The sequence below is a fragment of the Micromesistius poutassou genome (genome assembly GCF_964030765.1).
Source record: "Micromesistius poutassou genome assembly, chromosome: 3".
NCBI lineage: Eukaryota > Metazoa > Chordata > Actinopteri > Gadiformes > Gadidae > Micromesistius > Micromesistius poutassou.
In genome coordinates this window covers 5,314,815-5,335,983 of record NC_140273.1, presented here as the reverse complement: position 1 = coordinate 5,335,983, position 21,169 = coordinate 5,314,815, and the positions used below count along the sequence as shown (strand labels likewise).

Here is a 21,169-nt window from a genome sequence, read left to right as displayed (position 1 = left end):
TAGGCGCACGCACACAAAAAAGAGAGACAGACAACATCATGAATTCACTTGTATTGAAAACTAAGGAAATGTATTTCATCAAAGTGTACGATAATATTTCAATACAATACTACACAATTGAAACCATTTAAAAAGAAAACAAAAAACTTGTGCAAGGACTCTTTACAGTGTAAATGGCACACACACACACACACACACACACACACACACACACACACACACACACACACACACACACACACACACACACACACACACACACACACACACACACACACACACACACACACACTACAGCAGGCAGGAATATTAGCTGATGTACAGATTAGCTTTTCTCAGACTAATTCCAATATTTCTTGAATTTGGCAAAAAAAAAAACAATATTGTGCAGGCACCCGCTAAGCGGGCGTTTACCCCGTACTCAGCCGCTTGTACACTCGTAGCATGCAGGGTAAAAGGAGCTCAGAGTGAGTCACTCATCGTCTCGTATCAGTCACTCTGAGTGTTTACACGTGAAAGTGGACAATAAGTACATGTGAAGTGTAAACAGCAAATACCAGACAAGCTAACCATTATATTGCAGTTCCAGCTGTGTGACTTAACACTGACGGCTCACAGGCGACTGTGATGAAGGCACGACACTCCAAATGTCTCAATGTTGCGTCTTGCCAGTTTGATATTTGAATACCTCCTCCCTGTTTCTTTGGCACAGTCTCGGCGTTGCGTTTTTTCAAGGGAGTGACTTATACCGTTTCTGTCACCACCGCAGCACTCGCTCACTTTGTTCTGTCAGGGAAAATTCTTTGGGGACTCGACAAACATTCACAGCGTCGGTGGTACACAACACCTCTCAGACAACCTATTGTGGCATGATGATGATATGTGTGTGTGTGTGTGTGTGTGTGTGTGTGTGTGTGTGTGTGTGTGTGTGTGTGTGTGTGTGTGTGTGTGTGTGTGTGTGTGTGTGTGTGTGTGTGTGTGTGTGTGTGTGTGTGTGTGTATGTATGTGTGTGTGTGTGTGCGTGTGTGTTTTGTGTGTGTTGCTTTCTCACGACAGACCAGGAACGACCAAATATAACTTGAGCGAGTTCCGCGTGCCGTCACGTCTCTCACCCCTCTCTGTGGGCTTCGCCTCGGCCCCTGCAGCACGCGTCGGAGGGGAAATACCGGAGTGGGAGCCTGGGGCGAGGTGATAGGGTGGGGTGATACACGCCTCGATCAACACACCTTCCCAGCCTGCTGGGCCTTCTACTCAGGGAGAAGGAAGGAAGACTCATCTCAGCTTAGTGTTTGGAATAAAGTTCTGTTCTTATTTTCTGTCTTGCTTGGTGGGCGTGTCTGTGAGGGGTGTTTGTGGTGGGGGGGGGGGGGGGGTAGAGGGCTTCCAACGGCTACAGCCCTCCCGGGAGTGCCAGGGGTTCAGGGAGAGGGTCTTGGGTGCCGTTCCCCAGCGCCTCTCTGCCGGCGGGCCGCCCGGCCGCCCGGGGCCGCTGCCGCTCTGGGGAGCGCGGCCGGGCGATCAGATGGCCCTCGGCGGAGGTGTGGACGCCCAGGCCGGTGAGGAGGGCGTGCAGCCGGGAGATGGTGCCCTGGAGCCCCCGCGTCTCCTCCTCCAGGCCGCACACCTGCTCCCTCAGCTGGCCCTCAGACCGCGACAGGCCCTCCAGCCGGCCCTCCAGGCCCGCCACGCGCGCCTGGGACACCTGGGGTGGGGGGGGGGGGTAGAGAGGGTGGGGGAGTGTTACCATTAGGTTTAGCATTAGGGTGCTTATGGTTAGGCATCACACAAAGGGTGGCGGTGTTGAGGTGCTTATCAGCGGTAACAGGCGACAGCTGAAGGGCTGATTATGGTCCCACGTTCACGCAAATGCAATGAACACGCAGGACGCTTAGACTCAGTCGCGAAACTTTATGGTTCCGCATCGGGTTTTAGTGAGCGGACCAATCGCAGCCCTCGCGGCTGCGTCGCCTCAACGGAAAGGTTCCAGTTTTTGGGAGGCGCACGTCAGGCCCTTGCAGTGGACGCAAGGAGGGTCCGCAAAGGACGTAAAGGGGTCCGTCACCCCCTTGAGTGGGCAGGGGAGTCTCAGGTTGTGAGACGTGAGGTGAGGGGCGGGAGTTCTGCGGGTGGGACTCGGGGTGAAAGGACCTAACCTGAAGGACACACACGGTTTCCCTGAGGGACACCTCTACGAGAGGCCTTTTGCTTTGTGCACACACGGGGAAATGGAAAGACTGAATACACGGCGCAGGCTGGTCTGGAGACGAGGGGGGCGGTGCGGCGGGACACGGAGTCGTTCGCCTACGGTGGCGGTGAACCTGCAGTGAGTACCTCGCACCTAACCCCCCCCCCCAGGTAGGTGAGATTGCACTTGCCCAGGGAATGCTTAGGAACATACCTCAAGTTCAACGCACCACGCAGGGACAGACTTAGATTACGTGCCGACTACCTGGATAATAACGAGCGTGGTAGGTCTGGCGCGTAACAGAGGAGGTACAGGTGTACGGTATGAGGAGGTGAATAGCTAAACGCTAACGAGTGTGTCTGCCAGCTCTTCCGTCTGTCCGTCGGCATACCTGCAGCTCCTCCAGCAGGTCGCGGTTCTGCTGCCGGAGGCTCTGATTGGTCCGCTCCAGCTGCGCGACCCTCTGGGATTGGCTGAGGGTCGGGGGCGTGTCCATCAACTCGTCCTGCAGGACGTGGTACTCCACCTCGTAGGCCTGGAGCTGCTTAGAGACATCCATCTCACACACCTACCATGCACACGTGCACACGCACGGGGAAACAGACACCGGATGATTGGAGTAATGAAGTCAAAGTTTCAAAGGTGATATCACTCAACTTTGTCGCTTCTGGATATTTAATGGTCTAGGGGTTACTTAAGCAATATAACTCAATTGTATTATTACGACTATAGCACGGTAACCGACTATAGCATAGTAATAAAATAGTAGTAATAAAATACATCAAACAGGTGATGTCTATTGTGGCGCAATAAAACAGTCCGCTTACAGAGTAAACAGTCAATTAAATGGCAATAATAATTATAATTAGTGTGATTGACAAATGGTATTTAAGAGACCTAGTTAAAAAGATGACTGCCAAGTCAACATGCCTGCATTGATAAGTTCCGGGGAGACGAGTTACCTGGATCACACATGCCAACACCTCCAACCTCACAATCAGATCTCGTCTGCCCTGTGGGTAGCAGGTGTGGCTCATAGACCAAGCCCTACTGGAATTCTTTGTACCAAGGAACTGCTGCAATGCTGTAGCTATCCATTCTCTGGAGTTCAATATGTGTGTTAGATTTGCATATGTGAGTTAGATTTGCACATATTTGTGTTGGAATTGCCCAAAATCAAAAAAGCAGCATGGCTGTCACCTTTTCCAATCTCATCCAAAACCGTCGCAAACAGAAGCGCTCCACATTGCTGTGCTGTGTTGCTGTGACAGTTCACGTTACACAACATTTTATAGACCTGATTGTTGGCTATGATGGATGATGCCGGGCGAGTGACAGTGTAAATTAAAAACGTGTAAAAACGTATTGAACACCTGCGCGCAGACCCACCCACCCACCCACCCACCCACCCACGCACGCACGCACGCACGCACGCACCTGGTTAATGGTCTTCTCCATCTGCACCAGGCCGAGGTTGGGCAGGGTGGTCTTGATGAAGTCCACGATGGACTCCAGGCTGTCGTGCTGCAGGATCAGCGGCTTATGGCTACCCAGCAGACTGAGGGCCACCTTGAAGATCACCTCGGACCCCTGCAGGAACAACATGTCTGGGGAGGGAGAGGGATGGCCAGAGGTGAATATGGATCCCAGGTGGCCAGGTGTCATGGACATTTGCACCCATCACTGTCAAGGTCGGAGGCAGGTTGAAACAAAGTGAGTGTTTATCGCCCAGGTTGGAAAGGCCAGCACGTGCAAGCACTCAAATGTGCAGCTTAACGTGTTGATCCAGGGGCTTCTGGCTCGCTTTTGTGATGGATGCCGCGATGTCAGCAGAGAGATCGGCATCACGTCAGCGGCACTGGAGAGTTCAGAAGAAAACATGGGTGTGTCCGACTGTGTGTGTGTACTGTGTGCACAATGGGCAGGGACGGGAGAAAACAACAAGCCATTAAAGACGGGAGGGTGTGAGCTATTATGAACGCACACACATACACAGATACACAACTTGTGTGTCAGGCCCCTCTGGGGCCGAAGGTGAGGTGCCGGTTCCACCGACCGGGTTACATGCGGGAGATGAATTACTGAGAAGAACTCTTGGTTTGCAGTAAATGATGCGGGGAGGAGGGAAATGACTGAAACAGAACAACAACACAAACCTACAACACAAACAGAGACTGGCGCTGGGCGTGTTTTCCATGCACTCTCACGCGCAAACACACACGAAAGGTCAGTGATAAAGGGGAGCTGGAATTGGGCAGTGCCAGCAAATGCTTAACAGTTGAAGATTCATTAGGCCCAGAACGAGTTGGGCCAGTTTCAAAACACTCACATGGAACGCAATGATTTAATGGCTGCCCCTCCCCCCACCTACATTGTTTAATTTAGACAATAATTCATTATCCCTGGCTAAGTGTTCCCAACATGTGACGGGCCAGTGTGTGTGTGTGTGTGTGTGTGTGTGTGTGTGTGTGTGTGTGTGTGTGTGTGTGTGTGTGTATGTGTGTGTGTGTGTGTGTGTGTGTGTGTGTGTGTGTGTGTGTGTGTGTGTGTGCGTGCGGTAGCTAGCCAAATGTCTTGTGTGTGTTTCAGTCGATCATTCAAAGGGGACACTGTATCGGGCACCAACACAGGACAATATGCACAACTTAGTTTGACATGGTAAATGAGAACAACAAATATGTACAAATATGTAGTGGTTCCTGGCTGAAAGGCTCCTCCTGACACCGAGGGCTCCCAGCATGAACCCGTGGTCTTTTAAGGGGAGTCGGACTCCCAGCTGATCCAAATGATACCTGTGAGCATCCGATGAGCCGATGAACCGGACCCCCTGTCTGCTCCTCATCTCCTGGATGCGCACACTCACTGGGCGCAAGGGTGCTGACGGAAAACAGCCGCTCCCCTGTTGTGAACGTATTCCTCTTCCCCCTCGTTTAGTCTCCCTGTTATAGACCTGTCTTCTGCACCACCTCACAGAGCTGGGGGGGTGGGGGTTATGGGGTGGTCTTACCGAAGACCCGGGCGACGAAGCCCAGGGGGAAGTGGGAGGCGAAGACGGTGAGGAACCAGGGCGTGGCGTACAGGCTGGGGCCGATCTCGTGCAGCTCCAGGTGGCTGTGCAGGTCCCTGTGGTAGTCGTGCAGGAGCCGGGACAGCTGGTACATCTGGATCTGAGGGGAAGGGGGGCGGCCCGCAGACAGCACAAGATCACCACTCCACCAACCACTAGAGCCAAGTGTGTCTATTTACATATCACGATGTGTGTGTGTGTGTGTGTGTGTGTGTGTGTGTGTGTGTGTTGTGGCAACCCCGGCTCGGGGAGTGACCCGTCTTAATCCAATCAGCACACGATTCCCTTAGTTGTTAAGCCACAAAGGCATTTTTAATCAAACATAAAGTATCTTTCTTAAAAGAACAAAAAGATAATTGGCAGGATCCACAGCCTGGTTCCACAGGGTGGAACCTCCACAGCCACAACGGCTGGACTCTCCTTGCACCCAAGCCAAGAGAGCCCTGAATGCACCTTCGAGCAGGCTATTTAAGGGGGCTCTCCCTGAGGGCTCTCCCTGGCCCTCAGGTGCTCTGCATCAAGTTGATTGGCAAGGGCTGAGTTGCCACAGTGTGTGTGTGTCTGTGCTTGCGTTTGTGTGCTTACGCGTGTGTACCTGCATGTGTGTGATGCGTTGTGTGGGAGTGACGGTTTGAAATAAACAGAATGCACAGAGAGGAAAAACAACAACCAATTTCACACCTTTTTGTTTGCCAAACATAACAGGAATAAGAGTGAGGTACAAAATAATTACACCAAGAGCAAGGCTGTGCACTCCTGTGTGTGCGTGCGCGCGCACGTGTGTGTGTATGTTTCCATGGGGATTACCTGCAGTATGATCATGTCAGGCCGGTACTGTTTGCGCAGCCCCATGTCATACATGAGGAATTTGAGCATGTCGAAGGCCTGCTCCTCTTCCAAGTGCAGGAGCAGCACGCCTGCTATGAAGGACAGGCCCTGGCAGTAGCCCACCTACAGCGAGCACAGAGTGTTGTGTTGTGTGTGTTGAGCTGCCACTGCTGGGCAGCTCAACACACACGACGCGTGGACCTCACCGGCCCGCCGCTCAGAAACACACCGAGTCAGCAATGAACTCAATCAGTTCACTGACGACAGACAGACAGAAGACCGGTTAAATAGATGAATGCATAGATAAACGTAAACATACCTCAGGGTCCAAAAGTGAATAGGCTTTAAGGAGATTATAGAGGGACAGCTGTCCTGCCCCGAGCTGGGCTTGGAAATAGGGATGAGTGGGAAAGGTGCGTCCTGGAAGAGAAGGAAGGAAGACAAAAACAAAAAGTTGAGGAAAAGCAGGGAGGTTTAGGAAGATGATTAGATTGATTTCGATGGCTCAATGGGTTTCGTGTTCAGTACTGAGAGTTTGAGTGCACTCCGAGTGGTTGATTTTGGGCTACACAAAGTATGTTCCTGACTTATAGAGACCCTGGACCATCAAAATAATGTAGCACAATTAATGCTCAATGGTACCGTAGAAAGTACTTTGCATTCAGTCCCACCCAGAGTAACACTTTAATGCCCCTTTTCCACTGGCGGGTACGCTTCGGCCCCAGCACGCCTCAGTCCAGTAGTGAGGGTGCGGTATAGCCCAGCTCAGTTACGGCTCGCGTTTCCACCGCCACCAGTACCCTTATGGTGGGTGGGGTTTAAGCCAGACGGCGATAGCCACGGCAGCTACGTAAGCATCGTGATCTCATAGCAGCCCGACACAGTGTAGCCTGCTAATAAATCCAAGGAAAAAGAAGAACACGCACAATGAACAAAGAGCAACGATGATGGACGTCCAAGAAGGACGGCAAAGTTTTGCGTGACATTTTCTTCAATAAAGACGCTTTCGACGTTGTCAGAAATACCTTGCGGGTAATGTGTTTGTTTGTTATCCCCCCCCTGTCGCACGGAAGTGATTCTGTTGACTGCACCATTGCAGACTGAACCGACCTGCACCCTCCGGTGGAAATGCGCCATAAGGTACGTGAGTAACACTTTAAGGTACTTTACATACAGTCCCATCATGAGTAACACTTTAAGGTACTTTACATACAGGCAGACCCAGAGGTATTGGGACGTTCCAGTGACGCATGCATGTGAACGCAAGTCTCTACATCATTGGGAAGGAATTCTTTAAGTAGAAGAATGTGTAAAGGGGAGAAAGGGGCATGCTCTTTTCATGAAAATGACAACATAATGAGGACAGGAGATCAGGAACAATAGGCAGGTTTGTGTGTGAGCGTGTAAGTGTGTGTGTGGGTGTGTGTGTGGGTGTATAAGTGCCATGCAGGTAGCATTATTCATGGATGAGGAACATTTTTGGTACAGTTGCTCATCTCAAGCCAGAAACATCAAAGTGAATGAAGCACAATAAACACAATGTGCGAAATGAACACAAAATAAAGCCCAAATAGAAATATTATAATTATATATCAAATATCCATCCAACCCAACACCAGAATGAAATAAAATATGCTTGTATATAAAATAATAATGTATATATATGTAACTAAAGCTAAGTAAAGGACGTGAAGTGAAGGGTCTCATGTTTACTGCAGTGTATGGAATGAGCTGCAGGGGGTTACACAGGAATCTGTTGTTGTTTTGACGCGGTGACATCCCCCTCTTCCCCCCTGCCCCTAACCCTCACTCCCCCCGACTGCCCGAGAGAGTCTCAGGTGTTGATCGATTCTTTAACAGTTTCCAGCACCTTTTCCTTCACTGCTCCGATAAAGGTAATGGTGAACGAATTAAAGATGCATTCTGAATAGTGGGGCGTCCAGTTTGAGTATAAACTATTTGGTGAACCCACTGTTCATTCCAACCGACCTGCTTCCTCGAACTGAGATTGTATCGGTGTTCTGCTGACCTTTGGTCTGCTGAGCCTGTTTAGTCAACTTGCTGAACCGGGAAATAATAATTGGAAGAGCCTACAATTACCAGCAGAGCACAGTGTAGCCCCGCCCTGTATTGTTGGAGCGAGAGTAACGTGATTGACAGACAAAATAGACAGTGGCGACAGTGGGGCTGTCAGGAGATTACATGGGGTGTTTGCACTCACGCACGCACACACGCACACAATCTGTTGTTATAAAGGGCTCCTAAATGATAGATGATGATGATAAACTATGATAAACTATTCAAATTGACAGGCCATCAAATGACAGTGTGTAATGATGTGTTTGTGTGAGTACGTGTCAGGTGTTCAAGATTGGTGCCAAAAAGATCTTGCGGTGTGTGGTGTTCATACGCCATGTTGGGGGTGGAACTACGGGGAGAGAAGGTTAATGTCTGATACAGTGATCAGTACAGTCATAGTAAAGCTTCTCACATCGCTCTATGCAAGTCTTCTGGCTTCATTAAGGCCCTTGAGAGTGAGTGAGTGAGTGAGTGAGTGTGACAGTGACAGAGTGAGTGAGAGACGAGTGAGAGAGGGAGTGCGCGAGTGAGAGAGGGCGAGAGAGAGAGAGGGGGAGCGCCAGAGCCAGAGTGTGTGTGTGTGTGTGTGTGTGTGTGTGTGTGTGTGTGTGTGTGTGTGTGTGTGTGTGTGTGTGTGTGTGTGTGTGTGTGTGTGTGTGTGTGTGTGCATTCTCACCCAGGTCTATGAGGATGGCGTGCTGCTGGGAGGTGAGCTGTTTCAGCAGGTCCTTGTACGGCGTCTGGTTGGCGGGCGGCCGGGCCGGGACCGTCTGCCTCAACACGTACTGCTCCGAGAGCAGCTTCCAGATCTCCCCCCGGTGCTGCCTGGGGACCCCTGGCCCGGCGGGGGGACGACACAACACACTCCGTTAGGGCCGGGTTCCAGGGGGCTGGGGGGGGGGGGGAGGGTGGTCCTTGTGGGGGGGGGGGGGGGGTTACCTTGTGTGACCGCCGCGTGGATGGTGTCCGAGTCGAACTTGACCTTGGACCTGCCGGGCGTTCCCAGCATCCTCTCCCAGACCAGTGTGACGTCCTTCAGGCACGGCGTGATCTCCTCGTAGTCCAGCTTCAGACGCTTGTTCTGGAGGTCGCTCGCGGAGGCTGCGGACACACACACGCGTGCACACACACACACACACACACGCGTGCACACACACACACACACACACACACAAACATGAAGAGACAAGCGTACACACAGAAGATATTGCGCCAGAGCTAATCATACAATTATATAAAAACTTGTTTGTGTGTTGCAACTCCTGGTAGGTCAAGTTACACACACACACACACACTTTGTACACATAAAGAGGCAAACACACCCCCACATAAGATTGTGGGCCACAACCAATGATGCAACACACACACACACACACACACACACACACACACACACACACACACACACACACACACACACACACACACACACACACACACACACACACACACACACACACACACACACACACAGAGAGTCGCAATGGGTTAAGGTGAGGAGACGCCCAAGCCACCGCCTAATCTCTTCCTCTGGACAACACCCTTCCTCTTCCCTCCATCGCTTTTAACCACAACTTCTCTGTTCTCTGTTTCTGTCACTACCTGCGCCACGGCCCCCCCTCGCCCCACTTGCCTAACCGACCTTGCCTGGCCAACTCTTTTTTTTTTGATTTCACACAAAACGGTTCCCGCCCGGCAACCGCCGCGGTCCCGCTCACACCCCCGCGGAGCGAGCTCGTCCCGGCTGGGAGGAAAAAAAAAAAAAAAAAAAAAGAAGGGGTGACTTAATCTCCAACAGGATCGGATAACAACCGAGGTTTGTTAGCCAAGAAACGTTCGGCACCAAAAATAGGCGTCTATGTCCTGAGTCACGGCCCGATGCTCACAAGGCGCGCACGAGTGCACGTGTGTGCGCCTGTGTGTGTGTGTGTGTGTGCGGGTAGCTGGGAGCGGAGGGAAGGATGTGTTGACACGAATGGGAACAATGCACAGTGGAGGAGACGCGCGTGGGCTCCGCCTGGCTCACCGTGGCGTCTCACCCCGGCCTCCCGTGTCGCCGCGATGACGTCAGCCGTCTCATCCCAAAGTTCCCCCGCCAACGCAGTGGAGGAGAAGAAAAGAAAAAACAAACCGATACTAAGATGGAAAACGAGTGTGTGACTCCTTGTTTACAATGGGCTTTGTACCCCCCCCCCCCCCCCCCACGGCATTCTTTCCATTCTGTCATTCACACTTTTCTAGGATTTTCACTTTTATTTTTGGGGTCGGTTTTTTTTTCTCACTGGAACGCCCTAGCTACACTAGGGCCCCGTCCCAATACCTCCCCTAACCCTAGATTTTTGCCCTAACCCTAGATTTTTGCCCTAACCCTAGATTTTGCGCGTTCTCGTGTAGGGGTAGGGTGTCCCATTACTGTAGGGAGCAAGGGGGGAGTGCTATTTTGCCCTTATAATCAACCCTCAAAACGTAGTGAGGTCCGATGCAGCTTAAAACGAAGTGGAAGATTTACTGTTGAGGGCACTCCAAACCAAGTGGAAGTTGTAAGGGAGGAGAAATGGGACAGGGCCTAACACACAGGGACAAACAGCAGACCCGGGAATCGGGTTCTCAGTAGGGCTGAACGATTCGGGGAAATAATCTAATTGCAATTATTTCGACCGATATTGCGAGATTGAGGGAGGGAGAGAGAGAGAGAGACAGAGAGATGATGGGCATGCCCTGGCTCCACCCAGACAAACAAAGGGGCCGACTGGAACAATACACCCCGCGGCCGGGAATCAAAAACACCACAAAACCAAATGGCAAAACTGTGTTGTGTGTGTGTCTGTGCGTGCTATCTGCCTGCGTATGAGTATGGCTAATAGAGGCAAAGTGATGCAACTTCAATATTGACCTACATTCTGTACACTAACATTCTATGTGGGTGTGGGAGCGCTTCCGAAGGCGTGGAGTGGGGATTAGGCACAGGTTTCGTTCTGCATCGGTTGGTGCACGTCACCTCTTTATGTGTGCGGGGGTGTGTGTGTGTGTCAGCTGGAGCCAACTGGGTCAAAACAACCATAGAACTATTTCACACCCACCCACCCCCCCCCCCCCCCCACCCCCCCCCCCCCACACACACACACACACACACACACACACACATACACACGTATAATTAACAAGTGCCTATTAACTAAAGGGCCAAAAAAAATAAAGACATTCAGACGTCCATCTATTTTGGGTCTGGCCCTGGGTGTGGCCCCTCTCTAACACAGGAGCGGACAGGCCCTCCCCAGCCATTGATGTCCGGCGTCGTCGGCCTGACATTGAAAGTCGCCACACAGACGGCCCCCACGCCCATCCACCATGGCCACCTCGCTGAAAACACTTTGTCTGGCCCGGGGCGACGCCCGAGTGTTGCCGCTCCACCACGGGCGTGGTCTGTTAGCGCCTCCTTTATCTAGCGCCGCCTATCTGCCCCCCCCCCCCCCCCCCCCCTCCCACACAGAAGACCTGCCGTGCACAAAAGGCATCCAAAAGGTATATTGGGCTGCGAATGGTGGATGTTGAGGAGGGGGGGGGGGCTTGCGTGCGTGCATGCGTGTGTCTCCCCTCACCCTGGAGCCTCTGGTTCTCTGTCTCCATGCGGAGCAGCAGGATCTGCTGCAGGATGGCCTTCCTCCACAGCTCCCTCAGCTCCTCGCCGCTCTTCCTCTTCCCGCTCGGCGCGCCCGGCGGGGGCCAGGTCCCCCCCGGCGCCCCCTCCCTCGGCGCCGGCGTGCGCCTCCAGACCCCCCCTCCCCCCGCTCTGAGAGAGAGAGAGAGAGAGAGAGAGAGAGAGAGAGAGAGAGAAGAGAGAGAGAGAGAGAGAGAGAGAGAAAGAGACAAGAGACGAGTTGAGAGGTATAAATCTTTCTACTGTATGTCTCCATCCATCTTTCTCTTCCTATATCTAAATCAATATATCTATACGTCTATAGATGGACAGATATATTTCAACAAGGCCAAGGACACACCAGAATGGCTGTTGCATCTCTAAGCAGGAACATGTGACCTGTGTCTTTGTCAGCCCGTCACCCACCCACTTAAGGAAAGCTGTGAAACGCACACACACACACACACACGCACACGCACACACACGCGCACACACACGCGCACACACACACACACACACACACAGTATGTGTGTGACTTCACCTCAAACTATAGGGTGGATCCCAACCCTCAAAATACCTTGCAAAAAAAAACAATTTTGGCTTCCAAGATGGCACTTGCTTGATGTTCCTTAAATATAAATCAAGGCACAGGTTGCACCCTAAAATAATGACAATGATATTGCCTAAGCCAGTACACATTTAGATTGATAAATGCCATTGTGTCTGCGTCACAGAATCCTAAGGCATGTTGAAACAAGCAGACACTACACAAACACTGTCGGTGCAAGAGACCTTAACACACACACACACACGTCTTCACTGAAACAGAACGTCCCTTCAAGCCTACAGAACGAGTGAACTCTTAGAGGAAACACACACACATAGACACGCACACACACACACACACACACACACACACACACACACACACACACACACACACACACACACACACACACACACACACACACACACACACACACACACACACACACACACACACACACACACACACACTATGGCACCATCCACGCCCTGAGCAAACACTTAAAATTGGCCAGGGCCAACGCCCAGCCTGCCTGTAAACCCACAGACATGTGTATGCACGTACACACACACACACACACACACACACACACACACACACACACACACACACGGTCAATAAATGCCGGCACTTTCCTGTGGCGCTGTCCATGTGGGGTCTGTCAACATGACCTTAGGAGGAGACACACACACACACACACACGACACACACACACACACACGACACACCCAATAAGTCACGCATACAAGCACACACTCAGCAACACGTAATCACACACACACACCCAGCCACTGTGTGCAGTGAAACATCACAAATCACATATCACATCACACTGGCTTGCAAAACAATGCCACCCTGACTTGAACTTCATCCGGGTCCTACTGGGAAAGCAACCGTTCCATGGTAAGCCACAACAAAAGGAGAGATATTCCATGGCAGTCATGGCATTGGATGTCATCCAATCTTTATGGACTTCACTGGAAATTCAGATAACAACAGGCTGGACTAGCTCAACAACAATATCTGGACTGGAGCCCAGGCCTTAGTAAAAGGCTTCACTTTGGTTTCGATTCAAAGGTTGTATGGTACAAAATGTGTACATTACTGTAGGGCAATTAGGGACGTGACCTGACCTGACACGCACAGTATTTATATACATGCCCTGACCGAGCGTAACCCAACCACTTTCTGCGATTGAAGTTTCCACGTTTCACATCCGTTGCCCTTAAAGACAGTTTGCTTTAGCTGCCAAACGGAGCGTGTCTAAGCCGACCAGCCCGACGCCTCTCTCTCCCTCTTGTCAACACCTGCTCCATTGTCAAATACACCCAATGCAAACAGTGGACACAGACACATACACACACATACACTTTACATGTGTGATTATCAGAAAATGGAAGAGAACAGCAATGCATGCAGAGGCATGCATTGCTGTGGTGTACGCAGCGCTGCACACAAACAGGGTTAATTACAGGTGGCAGATGATGACATCTGTAGCACAATAGCAGGCCCCCGGGGGCTTTGACCAACCTATAGGTGCAGATGTAGAATTTGTATATAGTGGCCTTTTTTTTAAGCTAGCATTTGCTACAGCATATACATTCCCTTCAGTCCTCACAAATCGTCAGCAGACACACAGTATGAACTTCCTTTTCTCCATTTCGTACCAACGCAGACCGAAGAGATAAAGTATACCATGTTCATTTTTAAGACCATGGCAACATTCTTCATGCCAAACTCCATCCTGCTTCACAGGGAATTAACACCTTGTGCTTATAATAACTGAAAATATAAAGAATGTTTTTTTAAAATTGGCAGGATATAAAAATGGACGTTACTATGGTATTAACAACCTTGATTTTTATGATACATGTTTTGTTCCCGTATTAAACTTTAACAAGCAGCCTAACACCAACAGTCAGTAGTCCAAATGTTTTACATTTGTCCAAATGTTTTACATTTGGACTACTGACCTGTGAGAAATGGTATTTCTCTAAGTCGAGTCGTTTTGTTTAAATCTATTTAACCTAAATTGCCATTGATCAAACAGTGTGAATAAGCCCAACATTTCCGAAGCAATAACTCATGGTTAATCAAGTATTTGTACATTTGATAAAACATTACATTCTTCAAGTGTATGCTTGGGTGTAAAGATGTGTTGTAAAAACTAAAGGTCCAATTCTCTGGTCCGAAACTGTATCTTAAACGGTTGCCGTTTCTAAAATGGTGGGCTGTGGACAGGGAATGTAATGGTCAATGAAGTCATTACTAAAACTATGAGTTATGTCTCTTACATGCTCACCATGTGGTACATTTAGAGTAAGCACTGAACCCAAATGAAAGGGTGCCACTCAGTGGACAGTTTATATCATTACAGCAGGGCCAGCTTCTGACATTGATAATGTTTGCAAAATGTTACAAATAATGATAACAATTGTGTCCACAGTGTAACTACACTTCTGGAATTCATGTGTGCACATGCATGTATAGACGTGTAGTCCTCTGGTGGTCTTAGCTTTTGTTTTGTTTGTGTGTTTCCATGGCCGTGTCAGATGAGATTAAATGTTTCGAATTCTGGAGTGAAGGCTAATAATAGTCACTTCTCTTCAATATCCCAGATCCTCTTCCATGTGTGTATTGTATCGTGTTGAAATTGAGCGCAGAAAGACAATACAATGTCATTTTTAACTGCCCATTTGAAAACCTCCTTGTGGGTTGAAGGTACTCACACACAATGTCAAAACAATATATTTAAAAAAAGTTACTTGTCAGGCTAGGCTAAGTATTTCTAAGCTCTGCTACAATAGTAGATAAGGATACATTAGCTCAATTAGCTTAGCTCTAACGTCATGATTTTGTATCACAGTGAAACCGTTTGTTGATCTTTGTGTGTGGTGTGCGTGCACGTGCTGTGTGTATGCGGGCTACCTACCGATGGATTCAGAGTTCTTCTGTGGCGTTGCAACACGCAGGAAGATCTGCTGTCTCCACGAGTGGCGTTGGCTGCGCAGGGGACTCTCCCCGACCACATGCATCAGCCCAGGGCTAGACAGGGCTGCCACATCGCTAGATATACCACGCACACACACACGCGCACGCACGCACACGCACACACACACACACACACACAGTCAGAGAAAGACACAAATGGCTAAAACATCACACAGCTTGCATACATAGAGAAGGCCATATCGCATGTCAAGGAGCAAGCAATCCTAAATCAAGCACAATCCGACATCCACAGGGACGCCTCTGTGTGTGTTTCCCCCTGTCCGTTTGTGGCTGTGCGTGTACCTGCTCTTGAGCTCTGGACTATCGTTCTCCTGAACGGGGGCCAGGAACTGGAATTTGAGGAAGTTGGGAACAGAGGAAGAGGAGTGTAGACGCGCACGCAGGCCGCCCAGAGGACTGGGGACGGTGGGGGGGGGGAGACGAGATGGAAGAGAGGGGACAGGAGAAGGACAAGCCAGAGGGAAACAAGGGAAAGTCACAGCATGGAAGATAGAGCTGAAGGGAACGATATGGAATGACCGCTGGAAGAAATGGCCCGGAGGGATGGACTCCCACACGAGGGAGCCAGGGGCGCTCACCTTCTCCTGTTGAGTCTCCCCCCCGACGAGGGGGAGGAGGGGTGCAGGGGCGGGGGAGGAGAGCGAGATGAGGAGCAGGGAGGAGGAAGACACGAGTCTGAAGAGAGTCTGAGGCCATGTGAGAGAGAGAGCAAGAGAGAGAGAGAGAGAGAGAGAGAGAGAGAGAGAGAGAGAGAGAGAGAGAGAGAGAGAGAGAGAGAGAGAGAGAGAGAGAGAGAGCGAGAGCGAGAGAAAGAGCAAGAGAGAGCAAGAGAGAGAGAGAGAGAGAGCGAGAGAGAGAGATTAAGAAAAACAGAGATAGAGAATGACGTTATAAGTAAGATAAAGAAAAAGAAAGGGTTCTGCAAAGACTGATAGCGCACACACCAAACAAAGAAACAATGCTGGGTTTCAAAGAGGGAAAGGGAAATAAAGCTGATTCATGCCGCATGTAGAGGTGGACAGGAAACGGCTCATCCTCGGACAGGAAGTGTGTGCGCATGTGTGCAGTGTCGTGTACACACGACCCAGAGTAAAGCTATCGCAAACACAACACATTTTCTGTTTAGTGTTCACATTTCACACCAGTGAGTATACACCCCATTTCCCGCCCACTCTCTACCACCCCTTCACACACACACACACACACACACACACACACACAACCCCCCCCCCCCCCCCCCCACCCAACCACCACCTACTTGCTCTGGTGCGGCGTGTCTGTGCTGACGGAGTAGTGTCGCACCAGTTTGGGCTTGGACCCGGGCGTCAGGTCCTGGGGCGCCAGGGGGTCCGTGGAGGCCGGCGAGGGGTCCGAGGAGGTGGGGGTCGGGGGGTGGCTGTAGGTGCTGGCCCGCCGGCGGAACCCCGGCTGCTGCTGCTGCTGCTGCTGCTGCTCCTGCTGATGCTGCTCCGGGCCCCCGGGGGACAGGGAGAGGGGAGAGGAGCAGGGCTCCAGCCGTTTCAGGTCCCCGGTGGAGTTGTGGCCCCTGTGGCGAGAGTCATGTCATCGACACACGGGGCAGGGCAAAGGGGCATTGTTTGAACGGCACTCAGAGAGGAGGACCTCCGAAACATCACGAGACAGCAGCCGCCCCGCTCATGCTCTGTTTTCGCTCCTTCCATCCGGGAAGTGCGGCCAGCCGGAGCCTCAGACTTGACACCGCCTGACTCCGTGAAGGGCCCCGGGGCAGTCACGCTGATGGGAAGCTGATGCACCCGTATGTACGTATGACATTACTGTTGCATATAATATGCAAAGTCGTTGTGTACTTAATGTTGCCTATAGACATGAGTGCATTGTGTGGCGAGCCAGAGCACAGGTATGTCATTGTATTATTAACACACACAACAAGAAAGTTTAACTTGATTTAATGTTATTAATTATTATCAATTACCTTAATTATCTATCGATTATTTTAGTGCTGAACAATAATATTGTGCACATTGTACAGAAAGATCCACCCACATAGCTGTTATATTGCATTGAGGAACACCTAATCTCAGATCCAGAGTTTTGACCACGCTATGGCCGACCTCCTTGGGGGGGAATCAGTTAATCAGCGTGTCCTGTGTCGTTACGGGTTCAGAAGACGATTCTAACAAATGTTTTTCTACAGCGGCCACCTCACTACACGGGTTTGGGTCTTAAACCTTCACAGACACTTTGTCCAAGGACGTTGCTGTCAGGACAGGACGTTTAAGGTTGAGGTTACCACGGCTGGCCCAGGTTGGGTTCGCTGTTGGCCGAGGAAGGGAAGACATTATGAGTCCTCTTCTGAACCCCAGATTAAATCACATTTGTTGTGATTCTGCCAGTCCGATTTTTTACAGTAGTGATCTATTCCATGAATCGCATGATAAAACAAGTGTGTGTGTGTGTGTGTGTGTGTGTGTGTGTGTGTGTGTGTGTGTGTGTGTGTGTGTGTGTGTGTGTGTGTGTACCTGCGGGAACGTTGTGAGGTTGTGACTGTGTGTGACTGTACCTGAGGGAGCCAGAAGGTCGTAAGGGTGAGGAGGGGGGCAGGGGTTCATCTAGAGAACCCTGCTCAGGGGTGATGGAGGAGCAGCCGTCGCTCCCCTCACTGTTATCCCTCTGAGCCGGCTTCCTGCTAGCCTGGACGGACACACGGACACACACACACACACACACTTGCTGATGCCATTTATCAGGGAAATTCATTAAATAACATACGCATGAGTACAAATCCAGACCCACAGACCTTCCAGATGCCCTCCAGGGACTCTGTGAGTGAGCGCTTGGCTCTGGTCTTGAACTCCTCCAGCCGCTGGCGACTGCTGCTCTGTTGCTGCTGCTGCTGTGTCACCTCTGCTGGGTTGGGATCATCACTGACCTGCAGAGGGAGACAGAGAGACACACATTTGGGCCTCATGCAAGCCACTTACGCCGGATCTCATTGACTTTACATGGGACGCTCCCGAAATGCATTGTGGGTCCGTCCGTCAAATGGGCTCCGTCTATTGCGTCCAAAAGTTGAGAAAAGTTTAACTTTTCAGGCAGCGACGGATCCGTTGGCCAATCAGATCGCGTTATACGCAGATCGTGTTTTACCCCGTGCGTCGGACACGCCCACTCTCTTCCGTCGAGGGACGTGTACAGTGGGTATGAGGCGTTAGTGTCATGGACATGGACACTTCCTTTATGTGTATATTAAAGCATGGAGGACGGGTAACTAGGTGGGACGCACGGCTTGTTTTTGTCCTTGTCTGAATTGTGATAAGCCTGGGTGTCTGCGGCCATAGCATTTGGAATATTTAATAGGCTTAATAGCGAGTAGGTTACATTTTCTACACTCCAAAACCCCAAATTCATCCGTATTTGGTGTGTGATCGGGTTTTATTTTCAAGCACTGTGGGATATCTGGTGGGCATGAGCTGCTAGCATGGTTAGGATAATCGACATGGATGTATTAATAGCTTTGTTGATAAGGGATACATTCACGTCATTAGATAATGGACAGAAGTTACCAGAAACCATGATAGAGATCCGGAGTCATTTATATTTCCCCTCCCAATGCAATCATTTGGCAAGAGGTCATTTCCCATTTCTAATTCACGATTATAAACGGTATCACATCACAGTGAAAGACTAACAACGAGCCTACAATCAGAAGGAGCTGAAAAACATTTTAGAGAAGTTGGTAATAATAGCCGTACAATAAACAGTGAGGTAAACAGTGGTGAGAGTGGCAGTGCTAGCGCCGGTCAAAGAGAGTGAGAGAAGAGTAAAGAGCTGTTAGGTGGTGCAGCTGGCCATGTGTCATCTCTGTGATCGTGTACTGGATGTGAGTATCAACAACGCACCTCAACTGACAAAATGTTTAGATTCAGTGCTCCTCATATGGATGCACCGTTCAAAACAAACGCTGTGTCATTTTATTGTAATCTTTTTATCTTTTTTTTTTTTTTTTTACAATCTCTGCAGTGTGCAGTCCAGCTAGAATCTTTCAAATGACTCAGGCCTAGGCCTGCAGGCTCAGCATAAGCTCCATATAGAGAGACCCACCTGCTTACTCTCCCCAGGCTGAGTGTGCTGGTGACCCTTCTGCCGCTCCTCGTAAAGGCTCCTCAGACTGGCCATCACTATCTCGTTCTCCTCCTGCTCAGACTTGGCTCGCTGGGAGAAAGACAGACAGTCTATTAAAACAACCAGACAGACAGACAACCTTACCAGATTTTTTATGCATGCTATGAACATTTGACGTGGTACAAGGGTGGTACATATTGTTGTACATACACAAATTGTTTGTACATACACAAAATTGTTTGTACATACACAAACAATATTTAAGGTTACACCATGTTGTTTCATTTATTTTTTTGTTCTCCAATCCAAAAATGCAATGCCCCATTACACCCTTAACTAATAAGCATATAATGACTAATGTAATTGGACTTGCACTGTACTTCAACAATGGTGCCACCAGGGGTCAGTCTTAACATTGGGTTAAGTGTAGACAGTGACACAGACAGGACATATTAAGTCCTGTCTGTGTCATTATAAAAACATCATGTACCAACCACCATGTATTATATCCATGAGTGGAGATAAAGAGAGGTCATCTGCATCAACAAATGAATTAAGTGGAGTCACAAGTGAGGTTTAGGCTGAGGGACACAGTCACACTGATATGCCTTATTGGTTCAAGATTATTCCTAGCTGTACACCGCTGTACAAAGAAGTCATTCTTTCAGGAAAACATATGGCTTCCAGGGGAGAACTTGGGAAAACTATTTAAAAAAAACAGCAAGAAAAAACAAGAGACCGAAAGATGAAAAGGGAGGGAGAAAGTCAGAGGCAGAAGTGTTTTGTGACAGATATGAAGCATGATTTTTGTGTCAGTCACTGACACAAATCATGTGTGAGGCCCACATCAGTGCGAGGCCCACATGTACAACATGTGACCCCACTGTGATTTACTCCAGAGTTAAGCCGGTGAGAAAATGCAGATAAACTGGTTGTTATAGCGCTGCCTTCGCATCAGACACCCCTCCAGAGATGATTCAGACGGTGGTGAATTGTACACACCTAACCGACACTGATGCATGTGATGACTGACACACTGACACACACACACACACACACACACACACACACACACTGAAACACACACACACACACACACAATACCATTTTATTCTCGAAGACGGCGGCCTGATCTTCGTTGTCCAGGTTGGCCAGGTGTCTCTGGAGCTCCAGCTTGGTTTGCGACGGCTGGAGACCTGAAACATTGAAACACTTTCTAAAGCGTGTCACAGAGTCAAGGGGGAAGCATACCTCACAATGACCAGTCACATTTTTTCCCAGCTGACCGAGACCGACAAAGTTGTTAGTGGGCAAACTGGTTTTACACCGAATGCCGCTTCAGTTTGATCAGCGACCGTCCCATTAGTGGAGCGCAGCGGGGTCTCCGTGGCGATGGGGAATCAGAATTCAAATCGCTCCCATCAATTTTATCTTGAGATTGTGCGATGAGCATTGTGACCATCCCCCCTTTACCAGCTTTTAGACAATAAATCGACACGTACATGACACATAAAATACAATCACAATGGTCACGCAGCAGCCGTGTCTCGGGCCGGTCGGGACGTCTCACCCTCTATCCTCTCACACAGCCGGTGAAGCTGCTGCATGGGGCAGCTGTCGCACTGCTGACTCTGGGTCCTGACGCTCTGATGCAGGGCGGCCACGGAGAACGCCTGCTTCAGGGTGAGCATGATCTCGTCTACCTGCG

The 21,169-nt window shown here is 50.0% G+C and overlaps 1 protein-coding gene across 1 annotated transcript in view; it reads right to left on the bottom strand.

Annotated features, from left to right (window-relative positions):
- Window positions 1–907: 907 nt before the first annotated feature.
- The window catches only part of tbc1d1 (TBC1 (tre-2/USP6, BUB2, cdc16) domain family, member 1), a 36,842-nt gene continuing 16,580 nt past the window's right edge, over window positions 908–21,169 (bottom strand). Inside the window, 20 exon segments of the mRNA XM_084465318.1 lie at window positions 908–1,703; window positions 2,578–2,754; window positions 3,624–3,793; window positions 5,194–5,353; window positions 6,061–6,204; window positions 6,401–6,501; window positions 8,837–8,995; window positions 9,100–9,261; window positions 11,760–11,880; window positions 11,882–11,938; window positions 11,940–11,950; window positions 15,278–15,411; window positions 15,640–15,753; window positions 15,936–16,043; window positions 16,616–16,903; window positions 17,900–18,030; window positions 18,137–18,268; window positions 19,441–19,551; window positions 20,566–20,657; window positions 21,032–21,164. Of these exon segments, the coding sequence (XP_084321444.1) occupies window positions 1,392–1,703; window positions 2,578–2,754; window positions 3,624–3,793; window positions 5,194–5,353; window positions 6,061–6,204; window positions 6,401–6,501; window positions 8,837–8,995; window positions 9,100–9,261; window positions 11,760–11,880; window positions 11,882–11,938; window positions 11,940–11,950; window positions 15,278–15,411; window positions 15,640–15,753; window positions 15,936–16,043; window positions 16,616–16,903; window positions 17,900–18,030; window positions 18,137–18,268; window positions 19,441–19,551; window positions 20,566–20,657; window positions 21,032–21,164 (2,817 nt within the window). The 3' untranslated portion in view covers window positions 908–1,391.